This window comes from Bufo bufo, chromosome 2, assembly GCF_905171765.1.
Source record: "Bufo bufo chromosome 2, aBufBuf1.1, whole genome shotgun sequence".
Taxonomy (NCBI): domain Eukaryota; kingdom Metazoa; phylum Chordata; class Amphibia; order Anura; family Bufonidae; genus Bufo; species Bufo bufo.
The window spans coordinates 147525651-147547172 of record NC_053390.1 but is presented as its reverse complement, the minus strand read 5'-3'; the positions used below and the strand labels follow the sequence as shown (position 1 = coordinate 147547172).

The window sequence follows — 21522 nt, the reverse complement described above, 5'->3', positions numbered from 1 at the left end:
AGCTGGCCAGTTCCCTCTGGGGAGTCTACTCGTGGCATCTCTGACCGCACATGCTCTTTTTGACAGCTGCTTCTTTGGGCCCTGTTTGGTTCTTTTACCTCCCCGGGTCCCCATAGGCTCTTCCCGTCTTCCCACGTTAAGTAAATTGCAATTTGGATCGTATTGGTCACTTTTGGGATGGAGCTTTGCCTCGTTTTGATTACTGTTCCTCCTTAGCAGGGCTCCAGACTAAAATAAATATCAAGGAGCCATTGGCTCCTAACCTGAAAAATTTAGGAGCCAAATTTAAATTTTTAGTTGCCAAATTTAAAATACATATAATTACGGTATAATAAAAATAAAAAAAAACACACATGTTTTACCTAGGGTTGTCACGATACCAAAATTTTGACTTGATTTCGATACCATAAAGTATTGCGATACCCGATACCACGTGAAAAAAATAAAACGCCAAAAAAAGCTGCGTGCATTCCAGATTTCATGGAACGTCTGGACCATAATAGAACAGTCCGATCATAATTTTTGTCGGGACAAGGTGACAAAAAAAATGGCAAATTACACTTTAATTTTTTTTTCTGTTACGGCATTCACCGCATAGGAGATATTTTTAATCTATTGCACACAGCAGCAGACTATAGCAGTCAGGGCTTCAATAGCGTCCAGGCTTACACTGCTGGGGCTCCGATCGGAACTGCCACCAATGATAATGGGGGGGGCACTGCACCACCAATGATTATAATACTTTGGGGGGGGGGGGGTTGCGCCACCAATGATTCTAATTTATAATACTGTGGATGGGTACACTACCATGTACTGCCACTACTATAGGCAGTACATGGGATGCGCCTGAGCTCTGGGTATACGTGTGCATCAAAATCAGAAGTTGCCACCGGCGCTGACCAACGCGGCTCTTGGTGTACACTGACAGGACACCTACGGGGAGAGGACCGAGCTTGGGCATCACATGGGTGACAGCCCATGTACTTTTCCACACTGGCACAGAAGCAGATGGCGGTATAGATTAACCCTATGTGTTCTGGGTCATGAGTAAAGACAGTATAGTACCAATGGACAGTGCATGGCGGAGAACCGCATATAAACATTGACGTACAAAGACGCCTGCTCACAGACAGGGCACACGCATGCAGCATCCTGCTTTACACTGCGAGCCCCGGCACTTATTACTGTGGCTGAATGAAATGCCAGTAAATCCCAGAACCCAAACAGTTTGGCAGCTGGGATGAATTGTGGAGGAGCCACCCTCGCTCTCCTCCGCCAGCACACGCGGGGTTAATGTATTTTTCATGAGGCCACACACTTACTGTGTACAGTAGCCATAACTGCATACCCCGTAACGGCATACGTATGCCAAATGTGACACATCCACCTCGTATCGCCGGCGCTCATCCTCCTCATTGTCGGTGCATGCAACATCGGGAAATATACCGTAAGCGTCCCCGCAGTTGGAGAAGGAGGCGGTCCCTCCCACCTGTACTGCTGCTGCCACCAATGGGCCGGTAGCAGGGAGGAGGAGGGGAGGGGCTATGGCCACTGCGCCACCAATGAATATCGTTTATGCTTACAATACAAACGCAGGCTGCCATGCGGGTGCCGGACATATCCCATACCCGGCACCCAGCCTCTATGACTGCGCGCTGCGATCTGCCGCTATTAACCCCCTAGGTGCCGCACCTGAGGGGTTAATAGTGGCGGATCGCAGCGCGCAGTCATAGAGGCTGGGTGCCGGGTATGGGATATGTCCGCCACCCGCATGGCAGCCTGCGTTTGTATTGTAAGCATAAATGATATTCATTGGTGGCGCAGTGGCCATAGCCCCTCCCCTGCTCCTCCCTGCTATCAGCCCATTGGTGGCAGGGGGAAGGGAGCGCCTCCTTCTCCCCTGTGGTGTTGAGAACATGGCCGCGCTGAGAGCCGTGCGTGCCATGTCAGTTTGTTAAAGCAGCAGAGCAGCGGCGGGGCTAGGCGCAAATGGCGACAAGACTACAAAGTCTTGTCGCCATTTAGCAATTCTAGGTCGCATTTGCGACCATTTTGGTCGCCATCTGGAGCCCTGCTTAGGCTGTTTGGAGTCCCCTCCCTTTTACTCCAATATCATGTTGCCAGGGATATCTCTTTTCTTACATTTCACAGCGATATTTTTAGTTTTTCGGAGGCTCGATCCTAGCCTCTTTTTTTTTTTTTTAATGGGAAGCAGGTCTTTACGTTCCCTTCTCCTGGCTATTATCTAGGAAACCCTCCTCCCCCAGGCTTTGGCTGCTTCTCTAGCAGGATGGGGTTTCCACCTTCTCATAGGGTGTTTCTCTTTGCCCACCTGCCTTGCTGCGGAAGGATGCTTGCTCCCTTCCCATGGTTCCTCTCTACCCTGGCCTTTACAGGAGGTTGGCCACAGACAGGCCATGTTTTTGGTCTGAGACAAGTTTAGTTTTTTTCTTGCTGGGTCCTCTTTCTAGTCTGTTTCCTTTGCTTCCAGGCCTTATAGAAGCGCCTTCCTTTTGCCTATGGGCAGTCCACAGGGTCTTTTAGCTGGTTTACAGGAAGTTTTCTCCTTGGTTAAGGACTGCTCCTTTTTGGCATTTTTTTTCTCCTGCCAGGTACCCTCATAGTCTTAATTTTCTTGTTGGAATAAAAGTAAAGGTGATCACGCTGCCTAGTCTTACAATGACATCAGAAATTTGTCGAACTTTCCCATTTATCTTGGACACCGCCAGACATTGATATCCTCCACAGTCTGAAAATCTTCACCACAACCGTTTACTGCAGAAGTTTTAAAAGTATGCACACATAGTGAAGTACCGCCAGAATCTCCATACAAAATAAGGATGGTAAAATAAGCATTGAATAAAATCTATCCACGTAACAGAAAACCGCCCGACCTAGGTTTTGCCTGGTTTGCTTCATCAGGGGTGACTATGACCCCCTCCCAAGGGCATAACTTTTACAAACACAGTTCTGCCCACAATATGCAGATCGCTATGTCTTTACCAACAGTTGTTGCTGTGCTACTCTCCTGTTTCTTCAGAAGGAGCCCTGGTTCTTCCAGATCCTTCCTCAGGCTCTTTAGTGCCCTCTTGTTAAACTCTTGGTTCTTGCTCAGGACATCTGCCCTGCTCCCTATCCCACCTCTGGAGGAGCCCAATGTTTTTACCCTTGTTCCTTCTTTGGCTCTTTTCACAGGCACTTGTCCTTGGGATCCTGACGGTCTCCTATATTTTTTCCTTTGGAACTATTTTTCATGCTATGGCCTCTCCTGGTCTGGTTGGGTCACAAGGTTCTCCAGCACCTGTGCGTCTAACTTTTTGCATGAGATTTCCTTCTCACCCTGGGGGACTGCTTTGGGACGTCCCATGGTGCTGTGTCCCCCAATGACATTAACGAGAAAATTGGATTTTTGTACTTGCCGTAAAATCCCTTTATCTTACTTTTTTCCATTGGGGGACACAGACCATGGGTATAGCTTAGAGGTAGTAGGAGGGACACTATGCAAATACAAAAGAGCTCCTCCTCCTCGGGCTATACCCCCCGACTCCACCAGAAGAAACTCAGTCTTTGCTTAGTGTCCGGTGAAGGAGGTTGACACGCTACACTATCTCTACTTCGGTTTGTTATTTTCTTTCTAGATGGCACTTTCCTGGTCCCCCATGGAGTGCCCGCTGCCGTCTTTGGGACGTTGCCTGGCTGCCTCCTTTTTCCCCCCAGAAGAAAAGTGGAACCGGGCTCAACCTGTTAGCTCCGGCATCCCACCAGCCCTTGGGTCAGCTATGCTGCCCTCCACCCAGAGCACTGCACTCCTGGAGTCAGACGTCTGAAGAGGTGAACCCTGCTGGTCCTGAACAGAGGGAGAAGACTGCAGGAGCAGATAAGTATGGCAGACATCCTCCTCTGCTTCCCTCCCTCTCCCTGCCCGATATCTATGGGCAGCCTGGGTGAACTACAGAGTGAAGGTCTGGAGGCACTATACCAGGGGCCTGCTGGCATTAAGGGAATTGGGATATCTCTGATGGGGTCCCTGGACAGAATATTCCACTCTGGGAGCGTTGTAGCTGCAGGCTCTGCAAGCTCCAGGCTAAGATAAGCGGCATGCCGCCCCTACCTTACATATTGGGCAAGGCGCTCGCCAGCTACGGGTCCCCCGAATATTTTTCCACAAATTTAACCCCCGCATTGCCGCAACTCTGCACCGGGGGATTTTGCCTAAAGCAGCCGTTTCCTGCCTTACACCTGGGCAGGCACAGGTTTATTAGCTAAGTCGGACCCCCCTCTTCAATAGGCTCCTTAACCCCCGCTATGCCGCGTTCGGCACCGGGGGACATTTTTTCATAGAGCGCGAGCTAATTTCGCACCTTGATGACGCGTCATGGGGGTGGAGCCTCAGCGCTCTCTCTGCCGACTCCTCCTTCCTGCTGGAAGCTCTCGCAGCGTGCCTGCACGTTCTATGAGGATTTTTCATGTTGCTGCTGGCCGAGAGAAGCGATTAACCCTTGCGCAGCTGGTAGAATTTTTTTTCTCTTTTTGTCGCTGGTATATGTGTCTCCTGCTCTGCCCCTGGACAGAATTTTTTTTCTTCACTCCCTTCTCTGGGCCCATGTCCCTGCGCGGCCTGTGGTACCCGCCTGGGCATCCACCACGTCTAGGGCGGCTACTGATTTGGCCTTATTCGCGATGACAGTCATGTCCATGAAACATATGGCAGATTCCAACCCGGTGGCGCCATCCACTCCATCTCCTCTTAGTGGCAGTGTGAGCGGCAGCATCCCCCCTTGAATGACTGTCTCCCTCCCTCACCTGCGGGCGCATTCGGACGTCTCTCCCCCCTCCCTCAGGGGAGCGTAAGTCTGAACAGATATTGTCCGGCTCGGACGAGGTCATGGAGCGGGACCTCCCGCCTAAGCTCTCCACTAGGTGGCTGACTTAGTGGCGGCGGTCCGTGATGCCTTTAATCTCCAAAGGGATTCTCCTCACTGGTTAGGAGTTTGCCCCTTTTTTCCGCCCAAAAAAGCCGGAGACTGACTGGTTTCCCTTCCCAATAGGGAAATTTCCGAGGTCATATCCAGGACCCTCCCTGCCTTGGACAGCTCCTCTCTGCAGGATGCCGTGGACAGGCGCCTGGATTATCTGTCCAACTAGCTGACAGACATGTCCCTGCGGCTTCTCTTTGCCTCGGCTTGGGTTGCCAGAGCGCTCTCGGTGTGGTTACATCACCACCACCAGGACCTGGCGGAATAAGATGCGTCCGCTGACACACTGGCCTTGGTTCTCCAAATGTCCTAGGCTAAGATGGGTTCCCTGGTGGCCAGGTTAACCAAAAACACGGCCTTCCCTGTTTTTAGACGGTGCCTCTCTGAGGACGCAGTGGACAGGCGCCTGGATTCTCTCTCCAGATCCATTTTCTCACAGGCGGGCACTTCCCTGCGACCTGCCTTTGCCTTGGCACAGGTTGCCAGAGCCTTCTCGGTGTGATCGCTGACGCCTCCACCAAGACCTGGCGGAACAAGAGACATCTGCGGACATGTTGGATTTGATTTTCCAAATGTCCCAGGCTTCCAAGTTCCTTGCGAAGGCCTCCAGGGACAATGGTTCCCCCGCATTCTAGCCCTCTCGATCATCAGCGCAGAAGGGTCTGGCAGAAAGGTGGGGCGCTGACACTGATTCTATGCGTTCCCTTGCTAACCTCCCCCTTGAGGGTTCCTGCCCTCCTGGCGCCCGAGGGCACAGGTGGTCTGCCCTGCTGCTCCTAAGCAGGCTTCCGCAGGATAGGACGCCACCCCCCCTCGTGGTAGGGGGTCCGTCTGCTCTCAACTCTTCAAGTCTGGAGGGCCCATGTTCAGGACGTTTGGACTCTAGATATGTTACTAGTTAGAGTTCGCGCCCAGACTGCCGGAACGTTTTTCTCTTCACGCGTTCCGAGGGACCTGGGCAGAGCCTTGGACCGCTTGATGGTCCCTTCTGGGTGTTCCTTCAGAGGAACAGGGCACAGGTTTCTACTCGATCCTGCTCGTATTCCCAAAATGGGGGGGGTCGGTGCGTCCGATCCTAGACTTGGAGCTGCTCAGCGAGTTTGGAGGTTCCGAATGGGTCCCTCCACTCCTTTGTTCCTATTCTTCTGCCAGGGTAGCTCCTCGCATGATTCCTGCCCCTCACCATTGGTGGCAGTCACTACCGGCTTGTTGCCCTGCCTTTTGGGTTATCAACCGCTGGACAGCGGACTTTTTCGGCTCATGGCGTTTCTTCGGATCAGGGGCATTCCTTTGCTGCCCTATCTGGACGATATCCTGATAAAGGCCCTCTCCCTTCTGCAGGCCGAGGACAGCGCCCGGATCACTGTTCAGACTCTGGAACAGTTCGGATGGCTGATCAATTTCCCAAAGTCCTCTCTCCTCCTGTCCCAGAAGCTCTCCTTCCTGGGGATGATTTTGGACACCTCGGCCGCCACAGTATTCCTGCCAGTCTCCAAGTCCTCCCAGATCCAGGGGGCAGTGTCGCATTTGCTGCGTACTTTCTTTTCTTCAGTCCGGACTTGAGATGGGACAGTCGCCGAGTTCCCTGAAAGGTCAGTTTTCTGCGCTGGCCATCTTTTTTCAGAAGCCCCTTGCTCTTATGGGTCTTGTGAAGACTTTCCTTTACGGGGTGGCTCATTCGGTTCCTCCGTATGTTCCTCCTTTGCCTCCTTGGGATCTCAATTTGGTCCTGCGTGCTCTGCAGACGGCCCCCTTCGAACCTCTGAGTGAGGTCTCCCTGACTTTTCTCACCTGGAAAGTAGTCTTCCTTGTGGCCGTAACTTCCATCAGACGGGTGTCTGAGCTGGCCGCTCTTTCCTGCCAGGAGCCCTTTCTGGTTTTTCACCAGGATAAGGTTGTGCTCTGTCCGGTTCCCTCATTTTTGCCCAAGGTGGTTTCTCCTTTCCATTATAACGAGGATCTTGTCCTGCCCTTCTCCGGCAAACCCCAAGGAACGCGCTCTACATTCCCTGGATGTCGTACGGGCCTTAAAGGTGTATCTCACGGCTACCTCTTCCGTCCGCTGTTCAGACTCCCTCTTTGTGGTTCCCGAAGGGCCTCGTAAGGGTCTGGCGGCCTCCAAGGTCACTGTGGCGCGATAGATCCGCTCTGCTATTTCCGCGGCTTATCGCGCTCGTGGTAGGGTTCCCCCGGCTCGGATTACCGCTCGCTCCACTAGGGCGGTGGGGGCTTCCTGGGCAAGACGCAATCGTGCCTCGGCGTCTCAGCTGTGTAAGGCGGCCACCTGGTCGTCCTTACATACCTTTTACTAAGTTTTATCAGTTGCATTCCCTGGCTTCGGCTGATGCTGTCTTTGGCCGCAGGGTTCTACAGGCTGTGGTTCCTGTTTGACCGTTGGACGTTCCTCCTGGCGGTGCTGATATTTTCCCACCCCATGGACTGCTTTAGGACGTCCCATGGTCTGTGTCCCCCAATGGAAAAAAGTACGAGAAAAGGAGATTTTTTGTGAAACTCGCCTGTAAAATCTTTTTCTCGACTTTTCCATTGGGGGACACTTGTGGTTGGACCTCATGGGCTTTTGTCCGATGGCCTCCATTATTTTTTCTGGTCTCCTTCTCCTACTGCTTTTGCAAAGACTGAGTTTCTCCTGGTGGAGTCGGGGGGTATAGCCCGAGGAGGAGGAGCTCTTTTGTATTTGCATAGTGTCCCTCCTACTAATACCTCTAAGCTATACCCATGGTCTGTGTCCCCCAATGGAAAAGTCGAGAAAAAGATTTTACAGGTGAGTTTCACAAAAAATCTCCTTTTCTCGTTCAATTCATTGGGGCACACAGATCCCACCCTCTGTTTTCACTTTTCCTGTCACCGGGGTGCTGTTCTCGTTTCCTTTCCCGGTCCAGGACATGTTGGTTCTTCGCTTTTGTTTTTTCTCTACTACTGCTATTGGTACAAACTGATTAGCCTAGTGGCTGTGGAGAGGGTATATCCCACCTGGGTGGAGACAACACTTTTTTGAAATCTATTGTCGCCTCCTAGTGGTAGCTGGGCATATACCCATTGATGCTGTGTCCCCCAATGAATTGAACGAGAAAGGGATTTTACGGTAAATACAAAAATCCAATTTCCTCCCACTCTCCAAAAGAATTACAGATGGGCCTCTTTCACACGAGCGTATTTGCAATGCGTTTATGGCCCGGGTTATCCGGAATCCACTGCTAATGTTAATGAATAGAGCTATTCACTTGGGCGTATAATTTCCGGCAGTTTTTTAAATCTGCAGCGTGTCAGAGTTTTATTTCCAAGTACCCACGTTACAGTCTATGGAAGTGTATAAAACAAATGCATGGGGGAAAGAATACGCATGGAAATCCTGACGCAATACTGATGACTATACATCAGGAATCTGTCCATAATCCAGAGCCAGAATACTGATGGATTTCAAAACGCTTGTGTGAAAGAGGCAATCGGTTGATTGGTTTGCCATGATGTTGTCATGTATGGAATTACATTTTTCACCCCATTGGGGCAGTGAGTGATGAAAGTGATGATTGTCTCTGAAGATCTGCAGAATGTGTGACATTACAGAAGCAAAAGGAAATATGAATAAACCATTGAAAAATAAAAAGGGCGCTACAGCATTAGGAAAACATAGCTGCTTTCTTAAAGAGGACGTTTCACCTGGATATCCTTAATCTAATTATTATCCTACCTTATAGTGCGGCCCCCACTGATGTCTTGGCACTTTTTTTTTTTCTGCTGTGGTCCCCGTTTCTTTTGGCGCCTCAATGCTAATGAAGCAACTCTGTTATACTAGGCGTGGACTTGTATTTCTCCTGGGCGCGGTTTATCTTCTACCTGGCTGCAAGCGAATCCAATCAGAGCGCCCCGCTCTTAGCCACGGAGAAGGAGCTCAAGTTATCGCGAGAATAGCAGCTCCTTCTCCCGCGAGAACTTGAGTGCCAAGACAGCATTGGGGACCGCACTATAAGGTAGGATAATAATTAGATTAAAGATATCCAGGTGAAAGGTCCTCTTTAAAGGGAAAGTTGTCAAATATATAGGACCTCCTCCATGACTTCAAAGTCCAGAATGAGCACAAATTTAAATAAATGAAGTTACACTGAATCTCTTCTCACAAAACTGTATATCAACCTGCTCCGCTCCTCCTGCTCTATAACCTGCTGCCTGTAGCCTGTACATTTTCATGGTGACAGGTTCCCTTTAAGTGAACAGTGCAATCCAAAATGTGTGGCCAAGTGCAGTGCTGTTTTTGCAAGCAAGCAGCCATGATTTATAATTAGGGATGAGTGAATTGACTTCGGATGAAACATCTGAAGTCGATTTGCATAAAACTTTGTCAGAATACTGTATGGAGCGAGTATTAGAATGTATTGGCTCAGATGAACCAAAGTTATTACTTCAGAGTTCGTAAAAGGTTTTTAACAGTAGAAATTAATTTTGTGAAGTACCGTATTTTTCTCTTTATAAGACTCACCTGATGAGACGCACCTAGGTTTTTGAGGGAAAAAAATATTTTGAACTAAAAGGTGTGATTTCGGTGGGTTTTGAACTAATTGTGGTCTTATAAAACGAAAAATACGGTAATAACTGTCTCATCTGAGCCAATGCATTCTAATACTGTACAGTATGCTTGCTCCGTACAGTATTCTAACGAAGTTTTATACAAATCCACTTTGGATGTTTCATCCGAAGTCTATTCGCTCATCCCTATTTATAATCTTCCAAAATATTTTTTGTTTTGTTTTATGTACTGTATGCTGATATACGAAGAATAAAGTGATTTATTTTTCTTTTTTTTAGGTACCACAGTGAAAGCAAACACAGAAAATTGGATGATCACAGAAGCAGAGATCCTAGGTCAAACATTGAAGAAAATGTAAAAGACAGGTCTCTTTCAGATCACAGATCCCATTCTGAACACCGATTACATTCAGACCACCGATCTGGTTCTGACTACAGCCATCACAAATCTTCCAGGGATTACCGGTACCATTCAGACTGGCAGTTGGACCATAGAGCTTCTAGTAGTGGGCCAAGATCTCCATTGGACCAGAGGTCTCCTTATGATTCTAGATCACCTTTAGGTCGTAGATCACCTTGTTCTTCGGATCATAAAAGTACTCCTGAACATTTGTGGAGTGGCCGCAAAACATAACAGAGGGACTTCAGCCCTGGACATTAGCCATATTCCGTAAAATTATCACAGTAATTGCCTTACATGACTTGAAAGAAAATGGACTGGATCTGCCCAGGGCAGACTTTTCTACTTTCCTGAATGCAAGGTCTAGTATCACACCAGATCAGAGAATATTTTTGTATTTAAGGTATATGCTGCACTGTGCTGCAAATGTGGCATTTTTTTTTTTTTTTTTTTATGAACTTAAAAGATGTTTACTATTTCGGAGACCTCAGCACTGCCCATTTTAACTGAATTTTATTAAAGAAAAAAAAAATTAAAAAATCATCTTGAAACTATGAATGGCCTCCTTGTTGACCTGTGATCATGATGACAAGTGATTGGAAATGCTCTCAAGGACTTAGTTCACTTTCCAAAGCTATTTGTTTACATTGTACACTGCAACCACCTTGCCGCTTCTCATCATATGCTTGAATATTTAAAACCTGTACCTAAAAGTGTAAAATAGCCAGTTTTTCTTTTACATGATCAATTGTAATATTTTTTTTATACAAAGACTGCTGTAAATTATTGTAAATTTATTAAATGGACATTTCTTCCTTCCTCAGGCTTTCTTTGACTGTTCCTTTCCCCACCAACTCAGGCCTTCTCATAAAGTATGGATATATGTATATTCATTTCATATTTCTTTTTATTTTTTTAGTCGTTTTGATGGAATTAAATGTTCAGAATGTAAAAAAAAAGGGGGAAAGGGAACACAAATTCCATTTGTGCGTCATGTAGTGTTGCGGTGTATAGTACACTTTATAGGGTTATTTTTGTTTTTAAGCAAATGTCAGTGTTGTGATCAAATCTATGGAAATTCTGTGCAGCCTGAGATAGTATAACAAATAGTTTTAAAACCAGGCAACTTGTCAAACAAGCAGCTCAATTGTCCAAACCAGCCAAAATTTTATTGTTAATCCATTTGTTTTCCTTTTTTGTTAAGAAATGGGCAATAATGTCAAATGTGCTATGCAGCCAGTATGGATTCCAGTAAACTGATTGACTTTATATACTGTTTAAATGCACACTGATTGTATATAGATTTCTTCTATATATGGAAATTAAAGTGTAAGAACTTCTAAAGTGTCTGCTTTCTCCAGCTTATTTTAGTGGCAGTGCATCCATATTCATGCCAGCTGCTCGCAATATGTCTTTACACACATTTGGATCTGTTCGTATGACTTTATTGAAAGGGTTGTGTAGGGGTGGGCGAAATGGCCTAAAATCTATATTGCGATTTATAATTTGAAGCATGTGCGATATATATCGCAATATATTATATTCTTCTGTATGTATACAAAAAATACAAGTTACAAAACTGCCATCAGACATGTCCCCCAGAGCCAGTGCCATCAGCCCCAAGCCCCATGGCCATCCTTTGCAAATAGACCCTCTCCCCCTCCCCCCCCCAAATAATCACTATACTTACTTTCCTGCAGGGTGCTCGGCAGTCTGCAGGTGTCGCGTCTTCTTCCCAGCATGCATTGTGGGCGGGACCTGACGCGGCATCAGCCAGCGGGCCGACGCTGTGTGCATGCCAGGCCCTGGCCACTCCAGTACAGCGCGGAGTCGGGAGCCGGAGCAACTGAGCGGTGAGAAGCTTCTTCAATTCACTACTGCTCCGTGCTCATATTGCGGTCTGGCCATATGGACAAAATCTGTATCGTTGCACAGATTCATATCCTGCATATCGCATATATCGCCCACCCCTAGGGTTGTCACTTCAACAAATGGCATTTATTATGTAGAGAAAGTTAATACAAGACACTTACTAATGTATTGTGATTGTCCATATTGCCTCCTTTTTGCTGGCTTGATTTTTTTTCCCCCTCACATTATGCACTGCTTGTTTCCAGGAGTTAAGACCACGTTGTAATACAACAGTAGTGGCCGTGCTTGCACTCTATAGGAAGAGGGCCACGGGAGTCCACATAGGCTGGTGCTTTTTCTTATAGTGTGCAAGCCCGACCACTACTGCTGGATTGCAGAGTGGTCATAACCCCTGGAAACAAGCGGTGTATAATGTGATGGAAAAATGAATCAAGCCAGCCAAGGAGACAATATGGACAATCACAATACATTAGTAAGTGCCGTGTATTAGTATTAACTTCCTCTACATGATAAATGCCATTTGCTGAAGTGAGACAACCCCTGACGGTCAATAAGGACCACGGGGACTCCATGTTCCGCAGGTCAGATTTGAACTCCAGCAGACGAGTACAATAAGAAGGCACCAATGATCTATCCTAGGGAAATGTTGATTTAAAATGTTATAAACCCAGGATGGCCACAGTGGGACTCAATAACCTCTGCTATGTAGCCTCTGGTTGGAGTCCCCAAGTTATGACAAACAAGTGTCCATATTTCAGTGAGACACTGAATATTCAAGAAAGAGACCTTTCATTGAAAAAGAACATTCTCAACCTCTTGCCATATTTTTAATTTCTCGTACATTACATTGGAGGACACAGACCATGGGTATAGCTTAGAGGTATCACTAGGAGCAGACCTGGGCAAACTACGGCCCGCGGGCCGTATACGGCCCGGCGGACCTTTTAATCCGGCCCCCGGCATTTTTGTTGCCGCCGCCGGCCCTGTAACAGCACGGAGTCACTGTCCGGAGTGAGGAGGGGGCGGGGCCCGCGGCCCGCGGCCGCTCTGCGCTCCGCTCTGCTGCCTGGCCTGCCTGTCTCTTTAACAGAGCAGACCAGTGGCTGCTGGAGCGTGATGCAGCTGCCGCACAGGCAGAAAGAGGAAGGAGGCGGAGCCCCAGCCAGCAGCCACAGCCAAAGCCAAGCAACTAACAGAACTTACAGGTATTTGGTGGGGGTGGGGGGGGCTCATATAGGACAGGGGGACAGTGTGTGCTTTCCTGCCTGCTACTACATCACCCCCCCCCCCCCCCCCCCCCAGGGATTGTGGGGGTCATTAAGGGTTGGACTTGCTGCTGATGTTGAGTGTCCCTGTGTGTGTGTGTCCGTCCCTGTGTGTGTGTGTCTGTCCCTTTGTGTGTGTGTGTGTGTGTCCGTCCCTGTGTGTGTGTCTGTCCCTTTGTGTGTGTGTGTGTCTATCCCTGTGTGTGTGTGTTTGTCCCTTTGTGTGTGTGTGTCCATCCCTGTGTGTGTGTGTTTGTCCCTTTGTGTGTGTGTCCCCGTCCCTGTGTGTGTCCGTCCGTGTGTGTCTGTCCCTTTGTGTGTGTCCGTCCCTTTGTGTGTGTGTGAGTGTGTCTGTCCCTTTGTGTGTGTCCCCGTCCCTGTGTGTATGTCTCTCCCTGTGTGTATCACCTTGCCCACAGTGTTCCTATGTCTTGACGCAGCTGCTTCAGAACGTTCTGTGCGGGGAAGAAGATGGAAGAGGAGGCAGCGCCAGCATGGAGTCTGTGCGATAGACACAGGGAGGCACACTAAGGACGAAGGTAACACTTCCACATGATCTACACTAGTGTTATCTGTGGTTTTACATAGGACTGCAGGTAACACTACTACATTATTTAGCACTAGTGTTATCTGTGGTTTTACATAGGACTGCAGGTAACACTACCACAAGGTTAGCTCACACAGGGCGCCTGAACACCTAAGGCCGGCCCTGGCTGCGCACCCCAGCGCCAAGGGATGACGTCACTGATGTAATATGCCTCTTATATGTGGAGAGCGGTGATGTCACAGATGTAATATATTACTTATAAGTGATATATTACATCAGTGACATCACCACTCTCCACACATAAGTAATATATTACATCAGTGACATCACTGCTGTCCACATGTAATGTATTACTTACCGGTATATGTGGAGAGCGGTGATGTCACTGATGTAATATATCGCCTATATGTGGACAGCGGTGATGTCACTGATGTAATATAACATTATATGTGGAGAGCGGTGATGTCACTGATGTAAAATATCACTTATATGTGGAGAGCGGTGATGTCACTGATGTAATATAACATTCTATGTGGAGAGTGTTCATGTCACTGATGCAATACAGCGCTCCAGATGGCGACCAAAATGGTCGCCAATGCGCCTTAAAATTTGCAGATGGCGACAAGACTTGTCATAGGCTACAGGCCTGAGGTCTATTTGGTAGTGAAATCCCAGCGCAGGCAGGCATGATGATGTCATCACGCCCGCCTGTGCCAGGACGCGGTGATTTTATGCAGTATTGAGTTTAGCCTTATGGCCCGGCCCTCCAAAATATTTTCAGTTTCTCATGTGGCCCCATCGAAAAAATAATTGCCCACCCCTGACTAGGAGGGACACTATGCAAATACAAAAGAAAGCTCCTCCTCCTCGGGCTATATCCCAGGCTCCACCAGGAGGAAGTCAGTCTTTGCTTAGTGTCTGGTGAAGGAGGATGACAATTGTGTTAATTCTACTCCGGTTTGTTATTTTCTTTCTAGATCGGGACACAGGTCAGCATAGCGCTTTCCTGGTCCCCCGTGGAGTGCCTTCTGCCGTCTTTGGACGCTGCCTCCTTTTCTCCCCCCAAGAAGACAAGTGGATCCGGGCTCGACCTGTTAGCTCCGGCATCCCACCAGCTTCTGGGTCACCTGCTGCTGCCTTCCATCCAGAGCACTGTACTCCGGTGAGTCAGACGTCTGAAGAGGTGAGCCCTGCTGGTACGGAACAGAGGGAGAAGACTGCAGGAGCAGATAAGTATGGCTGCAACCCCCTCTGCTCCCCCTTTCTCCTTGCCTGATACCTATGGGCTGCCTGGGTGAGCTGGGGAATGGGTGTTTTTTCTGTCAGAGGGTACAGGGGCATCTGGAGGCACTGTAGACCGTTGGACGTCTGATCTCTCCATGGAGGCTTTTCAATGGGGAACGGCTCTTCAGCGCGGCGCCGATGCGGCTCCGCTCCTACCACCCTCTAACAGCGGGCCCCCTGCCTCTGACTCCCTTCATTAACCCCCTGCTACGCCGCGTTTGGCGCCGGGGGACTTTTTTTCATAAAGCGTGCGCTCTGTTCGCGCTTCTAGGACTCGTCGTGGGGGCGGAGTCTCAGCGCTTCGCTCCGGCGTCTTCCTCCGCTTGCTGAGAAGTTCCCTACATGCGTGGCTGCTCCCCTGCTCCTCTCCGGTCTGTGCTGTTGCCTGGGTGGTAGGACTCTTTTAGCCTTTTTAGTTGTCGCTGCCATCATGCCTAAGCCTGGGGCCCCCCTTAAGTCTGCCAAGACCTCTTCTCCGACCACAATTGGGTCTTGTAAGGAGTGTCTTCTGCCACTTTCGGTCACTGGTATCTGTGCCTCCTGCCCTGCCCCTGGACAGGATCATCCTTCCCCTCCTTCTCTCCAGCCCAATCCCCCCCTGTCCCTGTGGAGCCTGCGGTCCCCGCTTGGGCATCTGCCATGTCCAGTGTGGCCTCTGATTTGGCCTTAGTCGCCAAGGCAGCCATGTCCTTTATGGAACGTATGGCGGTTTCCAATCCTGTGGCGCCAACCACTCCATCTCCTCTCAGTGGTTGCCGCAGAGGACGCTTGACCGATAAGAGGCAGCGTGAGCGGCAGCATCCCTCCTCGGTTGACTCAGTTTCCCCCCCCTCGCCTAGAGGCGCGTTCGGACGACTCTTTTCTCTCCCCCCCCCCCCCAGGGAGCGCAAGTTGAAGGGGAATTGTCCGGCTCGGACGAGGTCATGGAACGGGATCCCCCGCCTAAGCTCTCCACCATGGTGGCTGACTTAGTGGCGGCTGTCCATGACACCTTTAATCACCAAGGGGATTCTCCTCCTTCCACTAGTCGGGAGTTCGCCCTTTTCCCGCCCAAGAAGCCGGAGGCTGTCGTGTTTCCTGTCCATGAGGAATTTTCCGTGGTCATATCCAGGGCCTGGGATCGTCCTAATCAAAAGTTCTCTGCCACCAAACGCATGGTTACGCTTTATCCTTTTCCGGCTGACAGTGTGGAGAAGTGCTCTTCTCCCCCTAAGGTGGATCCCCCGGTGGCCAGGTTAGCCAAAAACACGGCCCTCCCTGTCTTAGACGGCTCCTCTCTGCAGGACGCTGTGGACAGGCACCTGGATTCTCTTTCCAAATCCATTTTCTCACTGGCGGGCACGTCCCTGCGGCCCGCTTTTGCCTCGGCATGGGTGGCCAAAGCTCTCTCGGTGTGGTTGCAGCGCCTCCATCAAGACCTGGCGGAACAAGATTCGTCTGCTGACACTCTGGATTTGATTCTACAGATGTCTCAGGCTTCCAAGTTCCTTTGCGAGGCTTCCATGGACATTGGTTCCCTCTTTGCCCGCATTTCAGCCCTCTCGATTATTCAGCACAGGGAGGTCTGGTTGAAGGTATGGGACGCCGACGCTTCTTCCAATAGTTCCCTTGCTAACCTCCCCTTTAAGGGTTCCAGACTTTTTGGGGCTCAGCTCGATGAGTTCATCTCTGCCGCTACTGGGGGCAAGAGCACTAATCTTCCCCAACCCAGGTCCAAGCGCCCCTTTCGGACAAAATCTTCCGGTTCCCGGTACCAGTCCTTTCGCCGCTTCTCTTCTAGCAGGACGTCGTCTGCCTCCTCCACTGGGGGGTTTCAGGACTCCTGCAAGAAGCCCTCCTTCAAGCCCCAGCCTTCCTGGCGCCCGAGGGCACAGTCGGCCCGCCCTGCTGCTCCCAAACAGTCTTCCGCATGAAGGGGCGCCCCCACCCCTCGTGGTGGGGGGCCTTCTGCTCTCAGCAGGTTTGAAGGGCTCATGTTCAGGACGCCTGGGCTCTAGAAATTGTAACGTCTGGTTACAAGATAGAATTTGCGTCCAAACTGCCGGAAAGTTTTTTTCCCTTCTCGCGTTTCGGGGGATCCGGCCCGAGCCTCGGACCTCTTGATGGCCGTTTCTTCCCTTCTGGACTGGGGTGTTTTTACCCCAGTTTCCCCAGAGGAACAGGGCACAGGTTTCTATTCAAATCTGTTTGTGGTCCCAAAGAAGGAGGGGTCGGTGTGTCCGATCCTAGACCTGAAGCTCCTCAACAAGTTTCTGCGAGTGCGGAGGTTTCGAATGGAGTCCCTCCGCTTCGTTATTGTTTCTCTTCTTCCAGGGGAGTTCCTCGCGTCCGTAGACATCCAGGACGCCTATCTGCATGTCCCTATCGCAGAATCTCACCAACGATTCCTGCGCTTCGCCATTGGTGGCCGGCACTATCAGTTTGTCGCCCTTCCTTTCGGGTTAGCGACCGCCCCTCGGGTCTTTACCAAGATCCTAGCGCCGCTTATGGCGCTACTTCGTACCAGGGGCATTCCTTTGCTACCCTACCTGGACGACATCCTGATAAAGGCCCCCTCGCTTCCGCTGCCTGAGGACAGCGTCCGGATCACTGTTCAGACTCTGGAACAGTTCGGCTGGCTGATCAACTTCCCAAAATCCTCTCTCCTCCCTTCCCAGAAGCTCTCCTTCCTGGGGATGGTCTTGGATACCTCGGCTGCCAAAGTGTTTCTTCCAGTCTCCAAGTCCTCCCAGATACAGGGGCGGTGTCGCACCTGCTGCGCTCCCCGTGTCTCTCCATCCGGGAGTGCATGCAGGTCCTGTGTCTTATGGTAGCCTCTTTCGAGGCCGTACCATATGCCCAGTTTCACACTCGTTCGCTGCAACGGGAGATCCTTTCCCTCTGGGACAAGACCTCTCGCGGTCTGGACGCTCGCATCCGCCTGTCTCAGCGGGTTCGGGCAGCTCTCCCTTGGTGGCTGTCCCCTATGAACCTGACGTCTGGAAGATCTTTCCTCCCGTTCTCCTGGACGATCGTCACTACCGATGCCAGCCTTCTGGGATAGGGCGGCGTTCTCCAGTCCCGCACGGTTCAGGGGGTTTGGACGGCGGTGGAATCTCTCCTCCCGATCAACATCCTGGAGCTGAGAGCGATTTTCCACTCCCTCTCCCATTGGACTCCTCTCCTTGCCGGCCGCCTGGTGAGGATTCAGTCGGACAATGCCACGGCTGTGGCTTACATCAACCATCAAGGCAGGACCCGCAGCCGGGAGGTGATGCAGGAGGTGAGGAGAATTCTGCTGTGGGCGGAGTCTCACGTTGCGGTGTTGTCAGCGGTATACATTCCGGGAGTCGACAATTGGACAGCAGACTTTCTAAGCAGCAACAAGGTGGATCCAGGCGAGTGGTCTCTGCATCCGGATGTATTCGAAGATGTCTGCCGCCAGTGGGGCCGTCCAGATGTGGACTTGATGGCGTCCAGGTTCAACAACAAGCTCCCGGTGTTCCTGGCTCGCGCTCTGGATCCGAAGGCGTACGGTGTGGACGCGCTGGTGTCTCCGTGGCAGGACTTCAGCCTCCTCTGTCTTCCCTCCACTTCCTCTGCTGCCGAAGGTTCTACGCAAGATCGAGGCGGAAGGGCTTCCGACCGTTCTCATCGCCGCTGATTGGCCTCGCCGCGCATGGTTCTCGGACGTCGCTCGGATGCTGGCGGACGCCCCATGGCCTCTTCCCGACAGAGAAGATCTACTGTCTCAGGGCCCGCTCTTCCACTAGAATTTACGGTCGCTTTGTTTAACGGCGTGGCTGTTGAAACCGCCATCCTGAAGAAGAGGGGGTTCTCCGATTCTGTAGTCAGAACCATGATCAGAGCGAGGAAGCCGGCCTCCTCCCGGATTTACTATCGTACCTGTAAGGCATTCCTTGCCTTTTGTGAGAACTCGGATTTCCCTCCCCTTCGTTTTTCCATCCCGATGGTGCTCTCATTTCTTCAGTCCGGCCTCGAGATGGGACTGTCGCTCAGCTCCCTGAAGGGTCAAGTTTCGGCTCTGGCCGTCTTATTTCAGAGGTCCCTTGCTCTACTGGGTCCTGTGAGGACTTTCCTGCAGGGGGTGGCGCATTCGGTCCCTCCGTACGTCGCCCCCTTTACCTCCTTGGGATCTCAACTTGGTCCTGCGTGCCCTCCAGGTGGCTCCCTTCGAGCCTCTGAGTGTGGTCTCCCTGACCTTTCTCACCTGGAAAGTAGTCTTCCTTGTGGCCATAACTTCCATCAGGCTGGTATCGGAGCTGGCCGCACTTTCCTGCCAGGAGCCTTTTCTGGTTTTTCACCAGGATAAGGTGGTGCTCCGTCCGGTTCCCTCCTTTTTGCCCAAAGTGGTCTCCCCCTTCCACCTTAACGAGGATCTTGTCCTGTCCTCCGGCGAACCCCAAGGAACGCGCTCTCCACTCCCTGGATGTCGTCCGGGCCCTGAAAGTGTATTTGTCGGCTACTGCTTCCGTCCGCCGTTCAGACTCCCTCTTTGTAATTCCCGAGAGACCTCAAAGGTCACTGTGGCGCGATGGATCCGCTCGACTATCGCCGCGGCTTATCGCACTCGTGGCAGGGTTCCCCCGGCTCGGATTACCGCTCACTCCACTAGGGCGGTGGGAGCTTCCTGGGCAAGGCGCAATCGTGCCTCTGCGTCTCAGCTGTGTAAGGCGGCCACCTGGTCGTCCTTACATACCTTAACAAAGTTTTATCAGTTGCATTCGCTGGCCTCGGCTGATGCTGTCTTTGGCCGCAGGGTTTTGCAGGCTGTGGTTCCTGTTTGACCGTTGGACGTTCCTCCTGGCGGTGCTGTTGTTTTTTCCCACACCATGGACGTCCCATGGTCTATGTCCCCCAATGGAATGTACGAGAAAAGGAGATTTTTTTTGTGAAACTCACCTGTAAAATCTTTTTCTCGTCTTTTCCATTGGGGGACACAGCTCCCACCCATTCTGCCTGTTGCAGGAGGGGTTCAGTTCTGTTTATGGTTGGGCCTCATGGTCTTTGGTCCGATGGCTTCTATTATTTTTTCTTTTCTCCTACTGCTTTTGCAACGCCTGACTTCCTCCTGGTGGAGCCTGGGGGTATAGCTCGAGGAGGAGGAGCTTTCTTTTGTATTTGCATAGTGTCCCTCCTAGTGATACCTCTAAGCTATACCCATGGTCTGTGTCCCCCCTTTTCTCGCCCATTCCATTGGGGGACACAGACCATGGGTTATAGCTTAGGCCATTACTAGGAGGAGACACTATGCAAATAAGAAAAAACAGCTCCTCCTCCACTGGCTATACCCCCATGCTCCAACAGGAGGACCTCAGTTTTTAGCTTAGTGTTGGATAAGGAGGTGACACTCCTGCAGGGTTGTCCCTGTAGTTGTTTCTCTTCTCCTGTTTGTTTTTTTTCCTCCTATAGAGAACGCAGGGTCGCATGGTGTGTCCCTGGTCTCACAGTGGAGCGAGTGCCGGGGGTCGAATGGACGTCCCCGGCTACCTCCCCTTCCCCCCAGAAGATAAGTGGAACCGGGCTCGACCTGCAGCTTCGGTGGCCTACCAGATCCGGGGTCACCTAGTCCGGCCCTCTTTCCAGATCACTGCCACTCCTTGTGCCAGATGACTGAGGAGGTGACCCCGCTGGTCCGGAACAGAGGGTGAAGACTGCAGGACTCAGATAAGTACAATGGCTCTCCTGCAATCTCCCCCTCCCCCTGTACTAGCTGTGTGACGCGGTTCTTAGGGCTTACCTGTGGATCAGGGGTGGCCTGCCGGATGGAGAGGGAGGAGGAGGGATTCCTTCTTGGGGCTTTGATTAGTCGCAGCGCCTTGCTGCTGAGCCGTTTCCCGTTTGCAGAGGGCTTTTTAACCCCTTCATCCGGGCGGTGGACGACATTTTCGGAGCCGGGGTCTGCCTTTTTTCATATTTCCCGCGCGATCTGGGGGCGGAGCCTATCACTTCCTCTTTGCCTCAGCGCTTCTCCACGCTTGGCTGCTCCTCACAGGTCACGGTAGGACTGTAGCATTCTGCAAAGCTTTGGAGACCCTGACTCCGGGATTGTCGCCATCATGCCTAGACCTGGGGCCCCCCAAAAATCTAAAGCGGCAACTCAGGTCCCACTTGGAGCCTGTAAGGTATGCTGCCTGCCACTATCGGTTACAGGAGCCTGTGACTCTTGCCTGGCCTCAGGACAGGAACATCCTCCTCCTCCACAATCCAGCCCAGTCCCTCCACCGCCCCTTCGGAGCCCTCCTGGGCCTCTGCCATATCTAGGGCGGCCGCGGTCTTGGCCCAAGTCTCGCGTGCGGCCATGGCCTTTATGGAACGCATGGCGGCCACTGATCCTGTGGTTAGCACCGCTCCACCTCCCAAGCCCCCCACAGAGGACGCTCGACCATTAAGAGGCAGCGTACGCAGCAGCATCCCTCCTCGGATGACTCTGATTCCCCCCCTCGCCTGGAGGCGTGTTCAGCCTCTCCCCCTCGCAGGGACTACAGGTCTGAAGGGGAAAGGTCCGGCTCGGACGAGGACACGGAGCCGGAACCCTCACCTAAGCTCTCCACCATGGTGGCAGACTTGGTCACGGCGGTCTGTGACACCTTTGACATCCAGGGGGAATCTCCTTCTGCCAGTAGCCAGGAATTT

At 51.2% G+C, this 21522-nt stretch overlaps 1 protein-coding gene across 2 annotated transcripts in view; it reads left to right on the top strand.

Moving 5' to 3' along the window:
- Positions 1 to 11256, top strand: part of CHD1 (chromodomain helicase DNA binding protein 1) — a 151633-nt gene extending 140377 nt beyond the window's left edge. For both annotated transcript variants that reach the window (XM_040421579.1, XM_040421578.1), the window contains exon 37: positions 9798 to 11256. In XM_040421579.1, coding sequence (XP_040277513.1) covers positions 9798 to 10152 — 355 coding nt within the window. In that variant the 3' untranslated portion in view covers positions 10153 to 11256. The remainder of the gene's footprint in view (positions 1 to 9797) is intronic.
- Positions 11257 to 21522: the final 10266 nt, after the last annotated feature.